This window comes from Monopterus albus, unplaced genomic scaffold (assembly GCF_001952655.1).
Source record: "Monopterus albus unplaced genomic scaffold, M_albus_1.0 scaffold52.1, whole genome shotgun sequence".
NCBI classification, from domain to species: domain Eukaryota; kingdom Metazoa; phylum Chordata; class Actinopteri; order Synbranchiformes; family Synbranchidae; genus Monopterus; species Monopterus albus.
In genome coordinates this window covers 256425-278654 of record NW_018127932.1, presented here as the reverse complement: position 1 = coordinate 278654, position 22230 = coordinate 256425, and the positions used below count along the sequence as shown (strand labels likewise).

Below are 22230 nucleotides of genomic sequence, written 5' to 3'. Positions count from 1 at the left end.
TCAGGGTGGCAAACGGCAGCTCTGGTGCCAAAATATTCATCACAAGTGATTGTTATTCCAGACTCAAGCATATTCCCTAACCATAAACATGCACACATACCCGCTGCACTTTTTATTTGGTTCTTTCATATATTAAAAAAAGGAGGATGACTGCTTTTGGGTTTTAGATTGACTGTCGGGCGGGTTAATTGCTCGTCAGGGTGTGTTAGGGGGTCCACTTTACAAGGGGTTGCGCATGTAGAACACTCACAAGGCCAAATTTTTGATTTTGTTCACAGCAAGGGGTCCTGCGATTTATTTCGCTTCCTCAGATAAATGATCTGCTGCGGGACCCTTTCAATTAGTTTTAAAGCGCATCTGGGACGGCAGAGCGCAGACGCCATGCGTCTCTGAGGTGGCGGCAAAATGAGGCTTCGAGAAGCAGCTGAAATTTAGAAGAGGAGTGCGGGATTGGACTAAACCACATAAAGTGCAGAAAATCCCTTCTAATGGCGCGTAATTGGTTCTGTAATATCATTACAGGCGGATAATGGCCAGTTACAGGGCCCCGCGCTATTAAGGGTTTCCCTGGCGTGCAGCGTTTATGTTATTAAAGGGGGAATATAATGATATTTTAGTTATTAAATGCGCGTAATTAATTTATGCACCACTGAAAATAAAGTTGTTATTATGACCTCGGCGAGGTGCGTGGAGAAAATTGAAATCAAATAACGGTTGATAACTTTATCCCAATATTTGGTCTAGACAACTCTGACAAGAGTGCAGGCCTAAGTGTGTGTGTGTGTATCTGCTTCCTGTCAGCGCCTTTCCTCCTCTTCCTCTGATGATTGCTCAAATGACTAAATGGAATTACACTCTCATCTCCGTTAGTTACACAACGTTTAAACAATCCTACCAATAAACAATATGTTGGTTCTCATGTTCAGTTTTCTACCAGTTACATTTGAGGAGCTTGAGCTGCACCACACTCAAGTAACCCCCCCCCCCACCAATGTCCTGAGTGAGCTTAACATGTCATATTTGGATATGTCGATTATATCCCAGTTTCCATATCTACCACTGTTAGCAGACTGTGCCAATTAAATTTATCCTAAACTGAGAAAAAAAAAGTTCAAATCTGTCAATTTTAGCTGGATAACTTGTTTTTATGCACTTATAATTAACTTACAAATGTATTTTACACTGATTCAGTCTTTTTTAACAAATAACTGGAGGTACCCAATTTGAATATTACTGTTAAATCTCACACGCACACAACTCACACAATATCAGCAGCACCATATTTTAATTCAAGTCAGTCATTACAAATCTTCTAATAACTATGATAACAGGTCATATTTACAAAATAATTTTATAGTAGAACATTACAAAATGGGAGGTAACATTCTTTCAAGTAAACAAGTGAATTCAAGTATAATCCTGTACAGACAACAGTGAACAAAAACAATTGCAATATTTCCTGAACCAGCACAAACTAACATTCTGATATTGCAGCTGAAATAAATTTCCCAACTCCCCTTAAACACTTAGTTAAGTGATAAATAGCTGATACGTTTAACTAACCCCACAGTCCATTGCCTACAATAGGGGCCTTCATAACAAACTGCAATAATGTGAAATCCATTTCCATCTGGTGTGCGCCATTTATTTTTGCCACTGACTTCTCCGTTTGACACAAGTTGACAAACAGATATTTTAAGCTTGAACTCTACAGGCTTATGTTTGGCAAGAACTCAGATATGCATCACAGTTCAGTCTCTCTTCCGCTTTCATTTGTGCTTCACTCAGCGGAAGTGCTCCTTCAGCCTCCAGATTCCCTCCTGACCAGATGTCCTGTGGAAGTCACAGATGCTCCTCAGCAGTTCTCTGAAGACGGGTGCCTGTTTGTGGGTCAGCCTCGGTTTGAAATACTCCAACACTTCCTGGGTAGTGGCCTGTCCGTCCACATTTGCCTGGAAGGCTACAAAGTTGCGCAGATCTACCAACAGCTCGTCATGCTCGGTGGGCGGTGCTGGGAGGGAGTTCCTTCTTAGAGCTTCAGAGCCATCCTCCTCTTCCTCTGCTTCTTCTCTTTGGCTGGAGGGCACACTGAGGTGATTACGGGCTCTCATCTTGGCCAGCAGAGACAATGAGGAGAGTGGGGCGGGGTTTGCGTCACTTTCTGCCCCCTCCCCACTGAAATGAGCTGCTGTGCCAGGTTTCTTTGACACGGACTTCTTTACAATAGCAGCATCCTAAATAGAAAATCAGATGAATTTACACAACATGGCTTAACAAACACTGCTGTATCCAGTGTACATCTTTTCATATAACACTGCTCTTACTTTGCATTTGATCGAGGCAGGGACAGCTTGAACAGAAGGTGCAACCAGGAGAGAATTCTTCTTTTGTCCAAACCGTTTCCTAAGAAAGCAGACAGGAAAAACTGAGATATGTCTGTTTTATATAAGATTAGTGAAGCTCTTAAAAATCCCAGTGTGTGTGAGAGAGAATGCGCACTTAGCAGGTGGAGGAGGGGGTCTGTTGAAGGACAGCCTGCATTTTTGGCGAGAAACCTTAAGGGCTTTCAGGGCATCTTTGGCCACTCGGTTGGCTTCTGCCTCGACGAGAACATAGTCAGAGCTGGAGGAATCCATGATGCTGTCATGCTGCATCACACTGTGGATACCTGAAGAAGGTAAACAAATAAAGTACAGGCAACATAAAAGTGTGCCGTTTTGTAAGACTTACTAAATAACCCATGGGGAGGGCACACAAAGCCTACCGGATTTCTTGAAGAGCTTTGCCAAGACATAATCATCTAATTTCTTCTGGTTCTTGGTCTCATCATCTTCACTTTCTGCCTTCTTATAGGTCCTTTTCTTCACCAAGTGAGAGATGCGATGGCCTTCAAACCGGGCATTCCGGGAGTGTCTGTGTTTCTTATGTTTGCGTTTGTCTGAGTCAGCTGAGTCACAGTGCTTCCTCTTCTCCCTGTGTTTCTGTGGGCTACTGAGGGCCGAGGCTTTATCCCTGTGCTGGTGAGAGCTGGCTGAGTGTGAGGTTTTGACTGCTGGCATGGCTGCATCCCAGTCTCTGTTATTCTGTTGTGCAGGCTGTGCGTTTGCTGAAATGTTTGATTCGACATCCCTGCCATTTTGGTTGGTGCTTTGACTGTTTGTCATGACATCTGGTTTAACTTGAGAGACTGCACTGCATGGAGAGGTGTCCTCATGTTTTATTGCAGGAAAGTCTGTCAGGGAGTGTCCACAGTTTGCACCTGTTTCATTCTGGTTTGCTGAGGAGTGTTTATGTGTACGGCTGCCATGGTTTACCATGTGTGATGGCCCTGGCCTCTCAGTTTTCTTGGGAGCCTTAACATCAGAGCCTGTACCTGATATAAACAAAACCTGTCAGGTCAATTATTTAAAACTTACTTCTGGGTTCAAATAAACTAATAACTGGACAAATGTAATGTTTCTGTGGCAAGAGAAAAATCTGCACACCTGCAAATATGGCACTGGTCTCTGTTCCCTGAGCTCCATCAGGATCAGACAGGGTGAAGAGCTCATACATGTCGTTAGACTTGAAGAACCGTCTTTGTTTGGGGTCCTTCAGCACACGATTGGTCAGAAACTGTTTGAAGATTTGCCTGAATGAAAACAGAAAAATACAGAATTAGATCACCGTGTGTAGTCTGCTGTTTTGCCTCAGCATGCAGCGCCGATCCTCTGTCACCACAGAGTAGTTTGGCTGATGGATGAGAAAATTAGTTAACCACACCACTGTAGGTATCAAAATAGAATCCCTGCTGTTCTTCCAACTTGCTTTTAGAAAGCACTTTACAGGCACAAACCCAACAGAGCAACGGTTTAGAACGGTTAGAAGTCCTAGATTGGCCATTTAATAATGCAGGAAAGCTTTTCAATTACTGGGAACTGGGAGAGCGCAAGTAGTAACAGAGCAGTGATGTGAGCAATTAGTCACGTCATTACCAACATTCTTGAACGTGTGAACTTAATGGAAAGACAACGAAAATGGAAGATGGGGTGAGAGAAAGCACAAAAGCCACCACAGGATTTTTTAAATCACTTTTTTATTAAGTTCTGTGATTAAATATGTGTACGGAAGTGCTTACGTGCATAACATGAAAACACTGCTGTCTGACCTGTGGTAGATTTTCTCCTCGATGGTCCCTGCAGTCAGCAGTCGGTAAATCGTCACTTGCTGTTTCTGACCAATCCTCCATGCGCGTTCACGTGCCTATGAACGATAGCAGAGAGTCGCAGTAAACAAAAAGAAGCAGAAAGTAAACATGAGGACAAAAACTCTGAAAAGCAGGAAAAACGCTTGGAAAAAAATATGTAAATGTATCTTACAAATAACACTGTTCCTTAATGAACAATATAAAATCTCCTAAGAAATACTGGACATGGTAAATGAATTACTGTGTGTGTCTGTCTACCTGTGTATCAGTACTGGGGTTCCAGTCTGGGTCATAGATGATGACTCTGTTGGCTCCAGTCAGATTGACTCCCAGACCTCCGACTTTAGTGGTCAACAAGAAGATAAAAATTGATTTGTCCTGCAAAGAAAAATGTCACTGACTAATGAAGAACATGTCCACAGTTTTATACTCTTTCTAACAATCACATGGGTATAACCATATAAAGAATTAGCAAACTGTTTACACAAAATCTGGAGGATAACAAAGTAAAACCACAATAACCCATTCTTCCAAATTAAACTCTATTTAAAGATAAATAGCTTAATGTCATTTGATCTGACTGTGCAATAGATAAGACTTTAAATTAAAAATATTGATCAGATCAGAAGTTTAAATCTGTTTAGAATCCGCCCTCTAAAGATACACAGATGTTGTTCTAATATTCACATATCTGAATTTCAGTACAGGGATGATCAAGTACATCCAGTTTGAACGACAGATTGTCACCACTTAGCGTTTCTACCTTAGCATAAGCCGGGTTCCACTGAAGCTTTCTGTCCCTCAGGACGGGATTTTCATGGGAACCACTCAGAGCCATTAGGGATGACTAAATCTTACCTCGTTGTAGCGAGCAATGAGTGGCTGTCGAGAAGCTATCGTGGTAGTGCCATCCATTTTAAGGTATGAATAGCTATTCTCCATCATGAACACTTCCAAGATGTCCAACATCTGGAAAGGAATAAGATGATAAAGACAGCAGAGAGACAGTGAGGAAAGGGAGAGAGAGATCAAGAAAGAGGGGCTTAGGTTTGAATTATCTCTAAAAGGATTACAGCAGATTAATATTACATGGACAGAGATACCGACAGGGAGGGTCTCAGGTTCCCTCTGAGGTATAATCTCATTGGTATTGACTGCAACAGCTGGGACTTCTCTCACATACACACACACACACACACTGCTCTCTCACACACAATTTTATTGGCACATGGGCTGTAGGCAGCCAGCAGGAAACATAGACTTAACAACTGCTAATTTAATACATTCATTTGAAGCACAGGAAGAAATGCCTGTCTTGTCTATGCATAAACCAATCATGGGGATACGATTTGATATATTGGGATACTCTAAAGAAGGCCATATATAGTGATTTAGTTTTTAAATCCCATTTTAGAAAAACAAGCAACACAAACACCATATGCATGTATTTTCTTACAACCCAGTACATATTTTCTATGTATTAGGGGGGTTTTATATATGTGTGTGTGTGTGCATATATTTTTTTAAGCGCAGCATCAAAAGGGTGAATCAGAAGAATGTGTTCCTCACCTGTCTAGACTGAGTGAAGAGCAGGACTCTGTGGCCCTGTTTAAACCAAACCCGCAGCAGTGACTCCACCACTATCAGCTTGCCTGAACGTTTCCAAAAGCCAAAGTGTTCCTCCTCAGTTAGCTGGTTCTCTGGGACCCCCCTCAACATCCGGGGGCCGCCCGAGAAAAGGTCTGGGTGGTTACAGATCTTGCGTAGCGTTATCAAACCTGAAAATACCTAAACAGCATTTAAAAAAGGAAAAAAAGAGAGAAATTAACTTTAGGTTTCTTTCAGAAATCCAAAACTGGTGACAGTTGACAGTACTGGTATAAAATGTTTGTATATTTCTCTGCATTTCTAGCACTGCACCTTTAAACAAATAAACACATTTACTTGAGTCTACAGGAATGAGTTACATAATTTATTTACAAAATATAAAGGCCTTGTTTCTTGATGAAGGCCCAATGGTCACTGCATTAGTAATGGTGGTTAATGGACTGAGAGTGACCACTGAATGTGTCTGTAAGAGCGTGTATGTATGCACAAACTGCTGTTGTCACCCCTGGCTCTCCAACCACGTCCATTTGGTCAGTGGTGATAAATGGTTGAGTCTCTCTCTCTCAAGGGTCTGACTAATGTGAGAAGACAAACTGCACAACCTTCTTAAAGAGAGAATCTTAAAGAATACTAAAGTCGAGCTATTAGGGGTTTAACAAAGTTTACATGGCAAAAAATATTAACTCCACTGATGCCACTTAAAGATGTCGATTGTTGTTGTTTAAGTGTACAAGAGTGTTGCATAAAAATACAGACAAATGCCGGTGAGAGAAAGGGCTGAAGAGAAATTCATCAGTTAGTGGGTTGATAAATGAATTAGACAAGTCATGTCCCTCCAAGTCTGCTTCTCAACCAACTATTTCGCCCTCTTTGTCTTTGTAATGCAGTGTGAGTCAACACAAAGAGCTCAAAGGGAAGAAGCAAATATACCCACAACAAAACAGTGAGTCCATTTTAACTGTGAAAACACAGCTCACCTGCATGTCCCCATTTAGTATCTGGTAGACTTCTTTGGAGTCTAAGAAGCTCTGATACACCTGGCGCTGTTCATCTGTTAATCTGCAAAACAGAACCTACACACACAGAAGTACAAAAGTGTGTAATGAGCAGTGATCATCGGTTTTAAAGCCCCTTGATGAAGTGCAAGGTGTGAGGAGAGAAATCAGAGGGAAACTGTTTTTGGAGCCACTGCTGTCCTTGGGGACTGACTTAATGAGCTGAAGTGAAGAGTCAACCAGCGTCAGCTGAGAGGACAGACCAGAGACCAGCCACCTTAATGAATACCTGCTCCTTTTACTTTACTAGGACTTTATTAGCTGGCTTCATCTGACAAGGGCCATGCACATTCATCAAATACTCCTTAGATGTGGTGCATGTAGTCACATCCAATCAGATAAACACCTCCCCAGTTAAGAGATCCGGGCGTGAGAGGCTGTTCAATATTTAGACAAAACAGGGTCAAATGACTCAGAGTACGAGGAATACCTGTTCATTTTTGTCAGGTAAGGAGAGGTTGGCCTTGACGTCTGCCTTCATTCTTCTGAGCAGATAAGGATTGATGGTGTCCCTCAGCACGCATGCGCACTTAAATGCCGTCTGGACCTGATCAACAAGAGTTCAGCCTTTTAGTACAGACTAACTGCATTAAAACAAAAGCAGCATTCAGTTCAGTGTGTCATACAATCACATCAACACACACACACACACACACACACACACCTATCAGTGTGAACGTTTCTCAAGGCATGATCATCATTTAGCCAGTCTTCCACCCTCTCTTATTAGCTCTCTCATGTAGCTGTCCCTCTCAACAGTACAGGGCATTAAACATTGATCAGACTACTGTTGGTCTTGAGGGACCAAGCCTTCCTCTTTCATCAGTAGTACCGGCCAGCTTCGCCAGTACTACTGATGAAGCTTAAAAACACCAGGCTCCACCCCACACTAGGAACCCTTCTGCAAATGGCCAGATACACCTTATTCAGAGTCTGTGCTAAAGGCCAGTTAGCCTTTTAAACACTGACTCACTGGGGGTCCACAGAGGGATCAAAGACACCCTAGGCAAGGCTGGAGGGGACAATAACGTGGAGGGATTTAGGACTCAATGGAGGTCAGAGTAGACAAAACAAGTGGAAGGCAGCAGATGATCCAGCGATATCTGCACAAGCTGCTAAGTGGATTCACAAGGGGCTGCAAACACATGCTTCAATAATGGAAGCAACAGTAATATTCACATGCTCATCTAGCCCCACCCCAAATGCATACCTGTTTACATACATCTAGCTGTACATACACAACATCAGCCTGCTTGCTTCTCTGAAAATTTCGAGAAGAGGATAAAGCAGCAGAGCTTAGCCCTCTCTGACCATTTAATAACATTAATAATTAGTAAAGGTTTTTATTATCGACAGAGGAAGAAGCATCAATAGCCGGCTTAAATAATTAAATCCATATAGTCAGTAGGTTATTAACGATTGAACACTAATGACAAAGGGCTACAATTTAGCTCCCTGGCTCTCCACTTTAGCCTCTTCCCTCTCTCTCACACACTAGGGATGTACTGAAGTTCCTTTGCATGGACCTACATTATCCTGCACTGCACTTAATGGCTCTGATGCTCCTCTATCTCTCCTTCTGACCTGCTTTCATCTAGTGTAGCTCTCTAAAATTGAAGGCTGACTCTCATGGTCAGTTTTTACACCTGGTTTCCTCTTTGCTTTTCTCTTTTGAAAATATGTTTGCAGTTTCAAATGAAATGATATTTCTTTTTGTAGCCCTACTCTTCATAATTCTAAAATGAAGAGAAGAATTAAGGACATTTTTTTTTTTTTAAACAAATCCTAATTTTGCATTTGTGTGTGTTCCAGTACCTGTACAGGCGAGGCATTGCTGTATCCCCCCATGGTGATCGGCACAGAAAACTGCTCCATGAAGACAGGCAGTGTCCCCAGTTTGCCGGGGAAGACGAAGTCAAACAGAGACCACAGCTCCTTCAGATTGTTCTGCATTGGAGAGCCCGACAGAATGAACCTGTGGGGAGTACGAAACTGGAGACGGAGAAGGAACAATTTAACATATATTATATAAAATATGACGTGACACTCTAGCACACTTATGTTGCAGTACAAAGGTAAATGACAACAAATAACTTCCTCCAATGTGAGGAATATAAATCTTAATAATGACTGTGTCTTTGTGTGTGTATGTAGGACTATGGAGATGGAGAAGCTAGATTATTGCTACAATTTTAAAGCCATGTGTTGCTCTTTAAACTCTGCACAGCTGCCATTTATTCCTAAGATAAAGTCAGTATTATTGACTTGACTCTTCAAGTGCTGTGGTTAAAATGTGTAAGTTCATGAATTTGTGTGAACAATACCTGTTTGCAGGCAATGGTAACTCCAGCATTTGGATTTCTGATCTTATGCCCCTCATCCAGTATAATATAGTGCCAGTCATATCGCTGCAAGGTGTCTTGCATATTCCTCACAGCTGAATATGAGGTTATCAGAATACCATGACATGATGTTATCTCTGGAATGAGCTTTTCCTGCAACAGAAAAAAAACCCAGACCTCTATCAGTACAGGTTTTCATCAGTGCAATTAATAACAGCCTCTGGGATCCTGTACTTTAAAGTGTCCAAGTAGAGCATGTCTCTCAGTGTGGTGTGAGACAAGAGGGCAAAAAGGGTAATGCTGCATAAACAGATCTCTAGTGCCCCCTAGAGGAAAAACAGGCCCTGCAGAAAACATTCTAGCTAAATTATAGACATAAAATGTAACACACATATCCACACACACCTTGTTGCTGGTGAAGGAGCCAGTTTCATGTAGAACAGCCACTCTAAAAGGAGGCCACCAGGTGTGAAACTCCTTCACCCATTGATGCATGACTGTAGTCGGGCACACGATGACTGTAGGGCCCAGACCGACATACCTACAACAAAAACAGTGCAGAGATGTTTAATCTCAAAGCTGTATTTAAGATGAGTAAACAAGGGAACTCAGGGTCTATTAACTTTGGACAACCTCAGCAAATTTCATTAGCAAATTACAGTCATAATTTCTATACCAAATTATAAAAAAAATACTGATTCTTTTTCCTACAAGTTACAACAAGAAAATTGTGCTTGGCTTGCATGAACAATGTGTAATGCATTTAGGCATATAGAAAATAGTGGAAGCCGAGTGCAGCAGAATAAACCAACAACAAAGTCCAATTCCACTGCTCCACTCACTTTCTGTGCCTTATAAATGAATCAAAGGTGCAGGACCACATGCTCAGCTCCTCTGTGAAGATTTACAAGAGCTTTGTCAAACACACGTACACAAAAAGAGACACTAATGGGCTGGTATGAACCTCTGCCTGGTGGAAGCTATTGATACTGGGCCATAATTGAGTTTGCAGGCAATCAATTTGTGGGCGTCTATAGCAGACAGAGTATTGACCATCAGGGAGACTCCACCTCCTAAATGTATGAGTGCTGTTTGTGCAGTAAAACCAACTTATCACCACCATCATGTCAGCTGTTCCATGGCTGATGTCTTGTCCCGCACCTGCTCCACTCCCACATGATGAGTCCAAAATTTATTTTAAGTGTTCAAGACACTCACTTTACTATAACACTCTCTCTCTCAAATGCACACACTGAGTGTCAGTGTTTTCTCTGATGTCTGCAGTAAGAAAGTGAAGAGTCTGATAATTGAAACATGTTTAATAATTCAGATGAACACTCTCAAGCAGAGATCCCCCTAATCAAATATTCATACCATACAGACACACAGTCGCTGGCCACAGTTTGATTGTGTTTGTGTGTGTGTGTTTCTACCTATAGTTGGATCCTCTGGTCCTCAGTTTGCTGTAGCTCAGTCCAGCCAGAAAGCTGATGACCTGGATGGTTTTACCCAAACCCATCTCGTCTCCCAAGATGCCGCCTGCTTGCTGACAATGGAGTTCCCACATCCACCGCACACCTGTCTGCTGGTACCTGACAATGCCATATATACGTATGCAGAAAGTGGTTTAGGTAGTCTGGTTTGTTAAGAGTATCAGAATAAACAGTGAGGTATAGCTGCAGTAAACTAACAAGGTTTATGGTGTCTTGATTATATAAGCTTTAGTTAATCAGTGTCAATTCGGCACAAGGGTCTGTAAGAGCAAAGGGTTTGTTGTACAGTACTATACCAGAGGAGGCACACAAACTACTCAACAGATTAACATTTCTGACCATAGACATTTGAAATAACTCTCAACACTTCATAATGAACTTACTTGTAAAGTTTTTTCCAGAGGAAGCCAGGCACTTTGAAGCCTTCATCAAACTCGGCATCACTGTCATCTGTAAGCTCCTCGCCTCTTTGTCTCTTCGCCTCCCTTTCTTGAAGACGCTGTCGCTTCCATCTCCTAGTAAGGCAACGATTATATAATGATGAGGTTATAGCACATGCAGGATTTCTCTGTTTTAGTGTGAAGATCTTGATGGGTCAGTCAATATTAGTACATGCAAGACCTGCTTAGTGTTTAAACAAGGGCTCTAGGAGTTAAATACTGTCAAGCAACACCAAAGAATTGACAACACTGTCAGTTCAAACTTGTGTCTGATATTATGGTTTACATCCCAAATTTAAGTAATTTGCTAATCTAAGATCAAAAAAGTGATATGTTTCATGTTGGTTTCCTTTTCCTATAGATACTAGTCCTGTGACAGATGACTGACCACTACTGTACATGCAACCCTAAACAGGATGAGCAGGTATAGAGAACGGATAGATGGATGTTCCATTTGCACCTATTACACTCTGATTCATTTTAAGAGTTGCCTACACAGGTGAATGGCTAGCAAATGTTTGTGGTTGTGGGTATTTCCCTTGAGCGGTGAACATCTACAGCAAAAGAGGAAATGTAAAGGAGAACTGTTTTAATAGTGCAGGAGAGAGGGCAGTTAGAGGTACAGTCATCGCAAATGAAGATTGATACAGACAATTAGTAGTGCGAGTTCCCCAGAAAGGTGTGAGGTGCAGAGGATAAGAATCCATCTTCATTTGGGCCTGGTCCTGTCACCCTGCCATGAAACTGGTCCTTTAGCTGGGCCTGAGAGACCACACTCTCTAATTAAGTCAAGACTAAGCATTGGTTCAGTTAATTACACTTTTCTGCCCTCAACTCCACCCCCCCCACCCAACTACAAATACCATCCACTCTAATAATATCATTCCTCATATAAGCTAGCCACACCATCCACGCTGTGTCTATGCTGTTGAATTGACATTCAATCATTGTAGTGTAGAAAAAGGACACATGCCAACACAATTTATTTGGCAGCTATAAATATAAAATCTCATTAGGGCTGCTCTTCCATTAATTTGAGCATTAGAGTGAGTGAGTGTTTAAAACCATGTGCAGGAGGATAATTAGGCCACTGTGAGAGCAGAGAGAGAAGAAGAGCAGGGAGTGAATTTGCTTAGTCAAGAAACAGCTGCCAATCTCATCTGGGATTAACTCCCCTTCTGCACTATGGAGCCAGCAGACAACAACTGCTTTTGTCCTTAACTAAAGGGAATAACAATAGCACATTTGCACCACTGCCATTACAAATGTGACACACAGTTTAAAGCTCAATATGGTGTTTGCCCAGCATGTCAGTTACAGGCGTGGAGGTCTGTGTTCACTTTAGAAGACTTGTCGATGAGAACTTTTTGCACCTTTGCATTCAGCAGTAACTCAACTGTACAAATATTCTCTTAGCAAACTGTAAATACATTACAAAAAATATGACTTCATAATTAATGTTAAATTGGAGAACAAAATAACTATCTATACATGTTTAAAGTAGCAAGTATGATAATCTTACCTTATTCGCTGTCTGTAGTACTCCACATCTCCATCATCTTTGCATTTTTTCTCTTTACCCTTCCCATCCTCCTCTTCATCTGAACTCTCAGGGAAGTATTCTTCTTCACTATCCTCAGTTTTCTTGACTTTCCTCCTCCCTCTCCCCTCAGTTCTTCTCTTGTATGGCTTCAGCTCATACTCTTCATCATCATCCTCCCCAAAGCCCTCCTCCATGGCTTCCCTTTCCTCTTGGTCAGGATCTATGCCTTCATCACTAGGCAGGTACTCTGTCCCCTCACTGTCTGTCTCCTCTCCCTCAGTGTGATGCCTCTTCCTTGATTTAGGGAGCTGTGGCTCAGCCTTAGGCCGGGCCTTAGGATGGGCCTTCAGAGCAGCTAACTGGAGCTTTCGCATGCGCTTCCTTAGTTTTTTATCTTTGGAAGAGGAAACCATTTTGCTGGCTTTTCCCCTGATCTTCTCATCAGGTCTGAGTCCAGAGCTCCTCTTCTTTTTTAGGAAAGGGACTCTCTTCCTCTCAGTAGCCAGCTTGGCCTGGTCAGCCAAGTACTGATCGAAGGCCGAGTTCTCAGCAAGCATCACTTTTCGAGGTACCTTCTTTACTTGAGGGATCCGGGTTCCAAAAGGAGTCATGTGACCTTTCCGAATAAGCTCCTCCCATTCAGTCTCCTGAGCCGGCATGAGCATGCTGCCCAGTGTGGATGGCCCAGCTTCAGCTGCAGCACACACACAAGTGCAGAGTTAGATAGAGAACTACTTAGTATCCGTTGTTGAACGGTAGCCTGTAGAGATTTTTTAAACCACTAGCAGTGCTGCAGAGTGTGGATACCCGAGCTGAGCCTGATGGGACCTGTTGGTACCCAAGGGTTCAAGCTAGGCACATAGGTCAAACTTTAGGCTAGACAGCTGGAGCACTCAAAATGTCTGCTTCACCTAATAATGAGGGGGAAAAAATATCATACAAACTCAGCTGCACTGGGCTTGGGGTCAGGTTTGCACATTATGTACTCTAAGCTTGTTGGGGTCCAGGTCAGGTTTGGATGCCACATGCTCAGGCACAGGTCAGGTTTGGACAGAAATGTGGGACTCGATCCATGCTCTACTGTAGAGCAGCGTTTTAATTAGCAAGTCCTCATATTGTTTGCATCCCCTCTATGCACATGAAGGCAACAATGCATGGGTGCAAGAAGAGTTTAAATGATTCAAAGGATCAATTTTTTGTTTGTTCTATAAGATAGGAAATACACTGAACACATTTGCTATGTCTCAAGGCTGTGCACAAAACATTTTCCTGACTGAATGTAAACATGACTGTTTTACAAGAAGCTCTACAAGGTACAGTACATCTACATGTGAAGCTATATTTACATTAGTTTGTTCAAGATGAAAAAAAGGGTTGGTGTTTAGGAATGTCATGGCCACCATCACTACAACTAGTATTAACAGTCTGCACGGCTTCCATTTCTGCTTTGTTGAGCTATATTTGTGTGAATATGACCCTGGTTTCACATTATCAATAGAAAATGAGGCATCAGCACTTATTTGTGACTTATGGTTTCCCTCAATGGTAATGAACTTCTTTGAATGCATTAAAATAAATCACAGGTCAAAAATACAACACGTCACCTTCCTCTCCATCATCCTGTGCCAAAAGCTCAGTTTCCACCCTTTGAATGTCCTCTCCTCCCAGAATGGCCTGAAGTCGCTTCTGTTTGGCTCTGACTTTCTTCAGCTGCTTCTCCTGAATGTAAAGGTGTTTTTATCACAACAGTCACTATCAATACTATGTTAATGCAGCATTATCATGTATAAAATTTTATGGTTGATCAATTGTACAGTGGCTTAAGAAATTATTGAGACTCCACTTCAGTTTTTGAGAAGCACCCCCATGGACTGATGCTGCCACCACAATACTTCACTGTAGGTGATGAGCAGTGCCTGGTGTTCACTAGACATAGCACTTATAATTCTCCCCAAAGGGTTACTTTTTGTCTCATCACACAAGAGTCCTTCAGATGTTGTTTAAAGTCAAACTCCAAGCAGCCTGTCACCTGCCTTTTAATAAAAGTGGCTTCCATCTAGCCATTCTACATGAAGGCTTGATTGATGAAGTAGTGCTGAGACGGTCATCCTTTCTGCAGGTTTTCCCATCTCTGTAGATGGCTTGAGAAGAGGACTTCTGAAACTTCTGAACTGACCACTGGGTTCATGGTCTCCTCCCTGACCAAGGCCCTTCTTACTCATTTATTCAGTTTGGCCAGACAAGTCCTGATGGTTCAAGACAACTTCTTTTTCACAATCACTGAGGTCACTGTGCTCCTGGGAATCCTCAAAAATGTAGAAGTGATTTTACTGATCTGTGCCTGGCCACAGTTTTATCTTAGAGGTTTACAGAACATTCTTTGGAGTTCATGGCTTGGTTTTTTGCCCTTACATGCAGTGTGAAATGTGGGACCTTATATGTACTATGTCCAATCAATTAAACAGTTTGCCACAGTTGGACTCCTATTAAGTTCTAGGGTCCTTTCACACCTACAGCGTTTAGTTCGACTGAATCGAACTAGAGTTCGTTTTCCCTCTTGGTGCGGTTCATTTTGTCTGGTGTGAACACGGTAATCGCACTCGAGTGCGCACCAAAACAACCGCACCGAGACCCCCAAAATGAGGTGGTCTCGATCCGCATCATCTAGCGAACTCTGGTGTGGTCCTCCTGGTGAGAATGCGTACCAAACCAAAACAGGACCAAAGGCCGTGAATCACATGATTTGAGGGCATTGGATTATGGGTAGATTTTATTTCCTGTCACCCAAAACATGCGCCAGGATGAATCGTGGGCAAACTGTACGACTTGGTTTAAGTGGTAAATGCAAGTAACGTAATACAAAATAACTAGGGCGAGGCCCAACCCGCGTATGTTGACCTCCATCCTCTCTCGTCACAGAAACGTGGACTTTCTTCCTTTATTTACTTTTTCTGTTCTCGCGGCAGACACATCTGACCAATAAGCAGAGAGAACGTTCTCGCGTAGTTTTACATGACGTGTTTTGCTGCGCTTGGATTTTTCTGCGTGTGAAACAAAACCGAACCAAGGAGACATTGCTACATGTTTACAAACTCGTCAACTGATTCAGACCAAAGCAAAAGAATTAAGGTGTGAAAGCACCCCTAGACACATCTCAAAGAAAATTCAAATGAACAGGATACACCTGACAACAGCAAAGACTCTGAATCCTTTTGTAAAATTTTCTAAAAACATTTTCACTTTGTCATTATGGGTTAATTAGTGTAAATGGCAATTGTATCCAATTAAAATGAACTGTGTACAAAAAGTATAGGAGTTTGAATACTTTCTGAAGCCACTGTAGAATTTTACCTTATTTTCCTTTTGACGTTTGACAGATTCAATCTTCCTACTGATATCTTTGCTGGAGGCAGCATAGGGAGACAGCTGCTCAATAATCTTGTTGATATGTTTCAGAGATGCTGTGACAGACCTGAAACACACACCATTAAAAAAAGAGAAGATGATTTATTAGCCCCTTGAAGTTGTCATTTTGACTTCTGCTCAAAATAATGTTACTGGATGTTATGCATCAGCATTTACTCAAAACAATTTAAAAACATGATCTTTTATATTCTACATTTGAGCTTATTTACATGAATTATTACCTACACAAATTATTTATATGATGCTCTTGTCCATTACCTGACATCATCGAGCACCGAGTGGTACTCCTTCTCAGCTTCAGCTCTAGAAGCTGCAAGACTGGCCTCCTGGATTGCCTGGTCCACTTGCTGCAAGACACCTTGCTCAAGGACATCCTGGTCATACACAGCCACACCAAGGCCCTGGAGCTCATCAGCTCCAGAACTGGCAGATGCTGCTTGGATGCGCTGTCGGTCAATCTGCAGCAAGGCTCTAGACCTCTTGCTGGCTAAAAACCGCATAGACAATAAAATACATTCAGTGACTGTGTGTTTCTCAAGATAAATCCCTTGGTAAGTCCATTTTCATTCTCTCTTATCTGTCCAAGATGTTGCATAGCTCACCGCTGTTGCCCTCGCCTGGTCCAGTGTTGACAGGATAGGCTGCAGCAGCCTCAGAGCCCTGACCGTTAGAGCAGACCACTGAGCCCCCTGTAGCTGCATCCTCCTCTGTCCCCCCTGAGGTGAGGGCAGCACTAGCCGGGTTGGAGAGAGAGGAGGACACCTGGTCCTCTGTAGCTTCTACAGGCATAGTGATGTGGCTACAAGCAGAGGCAGTCCGTCAGTCGTGATCTTAACATGATCAGGAGGTGTTTTGTCACACTCCTTGGCAGTACTTTAACTAAGTGTATAACGTGAACTAAACATGGTTATTGTGGGTGACCTTACAGTTTATTCAAATAGGTTATGTTAAGTGTGAAGCTAAATCGTTACCATTAGATAAGGAATGGTGACTTGTAAGGTTAAGTTATTAAGCAATCAAGGGTAACGTTCCCAGATCTTTGTGATTTCTGACTGGAACATAATGTATCATCTATCTATCTATCTATCTACATACATACATACATACATACATACATACATACATAAAATGCTCTTCTCGAAGTGGTTAGATACACAGTTATAACTTTCATATAACTTACAGCTCCCTTGGAAGCATCAAACTCTCTCTCTCATACGTCCATTGTTTACGTGGCTAGGCTAAACCGCTAAGTTAACCGTGGGTATCATCAGCTTGTTCAGCTTGACTGGACAGCAGCCGGTCGGCTTCAATTAAACTACCAACAATTACAGATTACTCATACAGGTAAGATCGATAAACAGTGCTGGGTGAAGTTAAGTACGTTCAACCGAGTGCCGAAGTGTGAATATAAGAAATTACTTACAAAACGTGTAGTTACACAACATCACTAGCCTGGTTGGTTGTCATATTGCTTCCTGGTTTCCGATGCCAAGGAAACCACTGTGCTCTCTGTTCAGTCAGTTACTTGTTGGACAGCGCCCTCTGCTGGTTGGTAGCTTCGAGGGCATTTACTCTCTAGATGGCGCCACAAAACCACTAACTTTATTGATGAATTAAATGCGGAGGAACACACTGAACCAGTCTCAGTCCAGAGATCACATTCTGACATGTAATCCATTGTATTTGTGTTTTGCATAATCATCTTGGGAACTAGTATGTGCTGAATAAGAAGCAATAAATGTTGGAAGTTTTTGTGTTGCAGTAAGGGTGTAGTTCATCCAGACCTTTTATAATGGCAACATCCAGTTAGCCACTCCAAATCTTAAAGCTTACATTCCTCTGCAAAACGTCAGTCTCTTGTAATTTGGTCCCTGAAATTTTTTTTCAAAGGTTTGGAATCTCTGCGCTTCATAGATGTGACAAACATGAGCAGTGCCAATTACTTGCATCTCAAGAGAAGTTTATTTTTAGTGTCATGCAACAATAAATGAAGGACTTAATTAAAATTACTCCTCCACCCTGTACAGCAGTGCCCGAGAAGAGGGTTATGTGAATAAACAGACACATTTATATAGGGATAGATATTGTTGGCTCACAATTGGCTCAGAAAGTGTAGAAAGATGAAGACACTGGTATATTTTAGTTGGTTAAGTAGTAAATGTGGGTCACTTTCAGTGGAACTTCTCCAGAGACACTAGAGTGGATATGAATTCAAAAAGTACTGAACCACAAGGAAGGCTTGTCACAGTAAGAAATAGGTCTTGAGGTTTGATTAACAAAAGACCGTCAGGCAGCCAAAATGTTTTCTTTGTTGCTTTTACTTCTGGGTGACTGATATAAAGGCAAACACATCAGAGTTAGAATAAGTCAAATAAACTATAAATTTGCTATTGAATCACCTTGGGAACTAAACTGATACATTCACACAATGTTATGACTGCAAGGTTGAGCTGCAGAAGAATGTAAACCTTCTGTGTTCACCCTTGTCAGGGACCAAACAGTAAGGCAGCTTTTAAAGTTCAAAAAATTGGTTTTTTATTCACCCAAAAATAAGGAAAAAATACAAACATCAATATCAAATCAACTGGGCCCTAAAAGAGGTCAACAAAAGATAAGGAAAATCAAAATACAACCAAATGAACTGCACAGTACCTCAAACAAAAACCAAGTAACCTCACAAATGACACACAGGGAAACATACAGTATATACTGGCTGGCCAAACCAATAACACACAAAGTTTTAACATAAACTACAAATAAATACATACATTTCTCCCAAACTCCCCCCTTTCTTGTATTGGGCACTTGGTGCAGTCCAGGCCTAGTGGGAGGTATTTAAACCTGCTGTTGCCTCAGTCCAATCTTTTTGTCAGAACCACCCCCATCCATGGACCAGGAAACATGGTAACTCAAAAAGAAGTGTACACACATTAACAATACAAAATTAACCAAATGTGGATGCTTCATTGATTAATTGTGTACATCCAATGTCAAATCAAATGCCTAACCAACTTAAGTCTACACACATGAACAAAGAAAACAAAAGAACATTACCTAGTTAATTCTACTGCTGGTGTTGGTTTAGGCCCTCACATGGTGAAGGCCAGGACTGAGGCCTTCACAGCCCTTCATCTTTATGTGTGTAAAACATACTTAACACATTTTATTAGAGAGTAGGAAAATATAACATGAATAAATGTGGCTGTGTTTTTCAGCATATCATATCTTAGAGAAAATTAGTTCCTCACCAATCTTTCCAAGCTTAGTGGGTGGCAAAGCTGTTCTTCTCAACTTCATGTGTGTGCATGAGCATATATGATACTGTTTATTTAAATTTAAGGAGGTTAAAGATTTATAGGCTGGAGGAGGGTACAGTGTAAATCCCAGAGGGTGCCATGGTGTGATGTTAACACTGGTGCTCTGTGTTGCTTTGCATCCTGACAGTAGAATAACAAGTGGACCAAGATTTAGAGAGACAACATTATAGGTTGAAGTTCACATGCAGAAAACTTGGTCAGAGAGTTATGGCTCCACAACATGCTGAGTGTTTATGTGTGCATAAAGAGGTAAGTGACGTAACACAAGACACTGTAATACACTGGTGATGCATGCTATACTTGATCTTCTCTGTCTATTATCTCCTGCAAACTGTTCTCCTTCACTGAAGAATGTTTTAGTTTGCATGACCTTCATCAATTGTCTGGAACATGATGAATCTCTCGAGGATGAGATCATTTTACAAATAATTCATAATATACTATAGGGATGTTCTTTGCCTCAGATGAACCACTTATTCATTACTGTAGGTCTAGGCTCTTATTCAAATTATGACTTATCTTGATCCAACTATACTTACTTAAACTCCAGAAAATGAAAACACTTGGTAGATGAATTATTAGGTGCAGGCCTAATATGTTATTCTATTACATGCATGCAATTTTTGGCTCAGCTGAATCTTAATAAAGTAAATATAAGTGTGTATATATAAAAATTGAAGAGCGAACTGACAGAGATACTATATATCTTCTATATGTCACAATATGCACACAAGTAACACATCATTATGTCTATATTAATGTATATTCAACCATATTGTTTTCTACATGTGTGTGGCCATCTTGGCAGTGCTAATGTCTCCCATGCGCTCTTTTGTCCCACTTAGTACAGGTCTTTGCGTGTATGTCTGATAGTAATTAGAGGGGTGGGGTGAGTTCTCATCCGGGTGCATGAGACCACTGCCATGTTAAAGCAGATGCCAAATGCATCTGCTTGTGATTTCACTGAGCAGCAGGTGTGTTTATGTATGTGTGTGCGCACATAACCAACTGCCTGCTACTGTGCTTATACAAACAGCATGAAGGACATTAGCTGCACTGTCCAAAATGTTGAGCTTAAGGAAATTAGTTTTAATCTTTATTTACCTATAAAAGGTTATAAAGTGATTCCTAAAATGAACAGGAAAGCACCTGCGTGTAAACTTGTTCCAACCAGGACTGAACACGTTCTCATATATGTCTACCTCTTCCAGGTGGGGTTCTGTTGATGCATGAATAGGGGTTCACACAGAACAGACCCCACTAGAGTGGTGACTCTACATTCTAAACTTATTTCATTTGTTATGAATTTTTGCAGTGCCGGTTCACAAATGCCAAGCTGATAATAGAGGCACGCTGGATATGTGCCCCCGTGTAAAAGCAGCAGTTCATCTGTGAAGTCTTGAAGACACGGAGCAGATAGGGAGGTTCCATGGGAGAGAAAATGAATGAACATCAGCATAAATGCAAACTTCCTACAGCAGGAAACCTTTACATTTCTTTAAGTAATGTTATATCTCCCAGCAGTTTAAACTGAGTTATGAGTCTCCCTCACCTGGTACCTCACAGACAGGACAGAAACTAGCTTTAACTTTTATATTACAGTTCAATAAATTACATTTAGATACCACTAAACTGCAACAGAAAACCTGCTTGGAGGAAAATGTAATTGTGACAGGATTATATTTACTATTGACATAATGAGAATGTGTTGTTAATTTAGGCTACGTGTTTGGCACATTGCATGTACGTTGTTGGTAGTCAGTGTATTTTTATTTTTTTTTTACAAAGCAACACAGCGCAATATCCACTTGTGGTGGCTGTGGCTCACGAGGTAGGGCAGTCGTCTCCTGACCAGCAAGTTGATGGTTCGTCTCCCTAAGTGCCTAAGTGTCCCTGAGCAAGACACTGAACCCCAAATTGCTCCCGGTGGCTTGATTAGCGCCGTTGTGTGGCAGCTGTCGTCATCGGTGTGTGAATGTTCTGTGTGAATGGTGTATCATCTCTGTAAAGCGCTTTGGCCAGTGTAACACACTGTGGAAATGCACTATATAAATACAGTCCATTTACCAATATCCACTTGTAGAGATTAAACCTTTTATGGTTATGTCAAAGCATTTTAGTTAAGGTTAGGGCAAGATTGTGGTTTTGGTTAAATGTACATAAACATGTTGTATACTAAGAAGATCTCGGTTCCCTCAAAGCAGGTTTTCGGTTGTGTGGTTTACACAACCACTATCCATCCCAGCCACCTCTGTGGAAATCAGCTACCATTAGTAATGTGCATCATCGTTTATCCAAAAGAACCCTTCGGTCTTTGAATCTAATCCAGCCAGCTCTGATATTTCCTACAAAATGTATTTGCTTTTGGAGTATATTTTTATGGATATCATTTTTAGGAGTAACACACAACTGCTCGAATCAGTAGTTAACGTTTTGTACTCAGGATTTAAAACAGACCCCAGATCCCGCTCAAAGTGATGTATGACCATGTATTTATGACTTATGTTGTGCTGCCCTCTGACATTTGCCTACAAACATATTGAAGTTACCATTATCGTCCTCACCGCTTCAGCTCTCATCCCGCTCCTCTCTAGGCCTTTTCTATCATTACACGGCTTTATATTTTTATTCTTGCAACAGTTTGGAAAAGTGTGTATGTGGTTTGTCAGACTACACAAGTATCAAGACCAAAGGTAAATTAATACTGAGAAATTCTATTACCTGTGTTTGGACCTGCAGTATAATATTCACTTATGCACATTCACAACTAAAATGTTTCCAAATGTCAAATGCAATACTGTTTAGTTTTCAGTGACTTAT

At 41.4% G+C, this 22230-nt stretch overlaps 1 protein-coding gene across 1 annotated transcript; it reads right to left on the bottom strand.

The window, feature by feature from the left end:
- Nucleotides 1-1261: 1261 nt before the first annotated feature.
- ercc6 (excision repair cross-complementation group 6) lies at nt 1262-16765 on the bottom strand (the record flags this gene model as incomplete). Its single annotated transcript, XM_020601867.1, has 21 exons — nt 1262-2234; nt 2325-2403; nt 2500-2668; nt 2765-3373; nt 3486-3631; nt 4148-4242; nt 4445-4564; nt 5045-5155; nt 5756-5974; nt 6772-6867; nt 7280-7396; nt 8665-8841; nt 9174-9344; nt 9597-9732; nt 10625-10783; nt 11068-11199; nt 12647-13361; nt 14272-14386; nt 16019-16139; nt 16352-16580; nt 16696-16765. Coding segments are annotated over 21 exons (4236 nt in total), but the record flags the coding sequence as incomplete, so codon positions are not given.
- Between the last annotated feature and the right edge of the window lie 5465 nt (nt 16766-22230).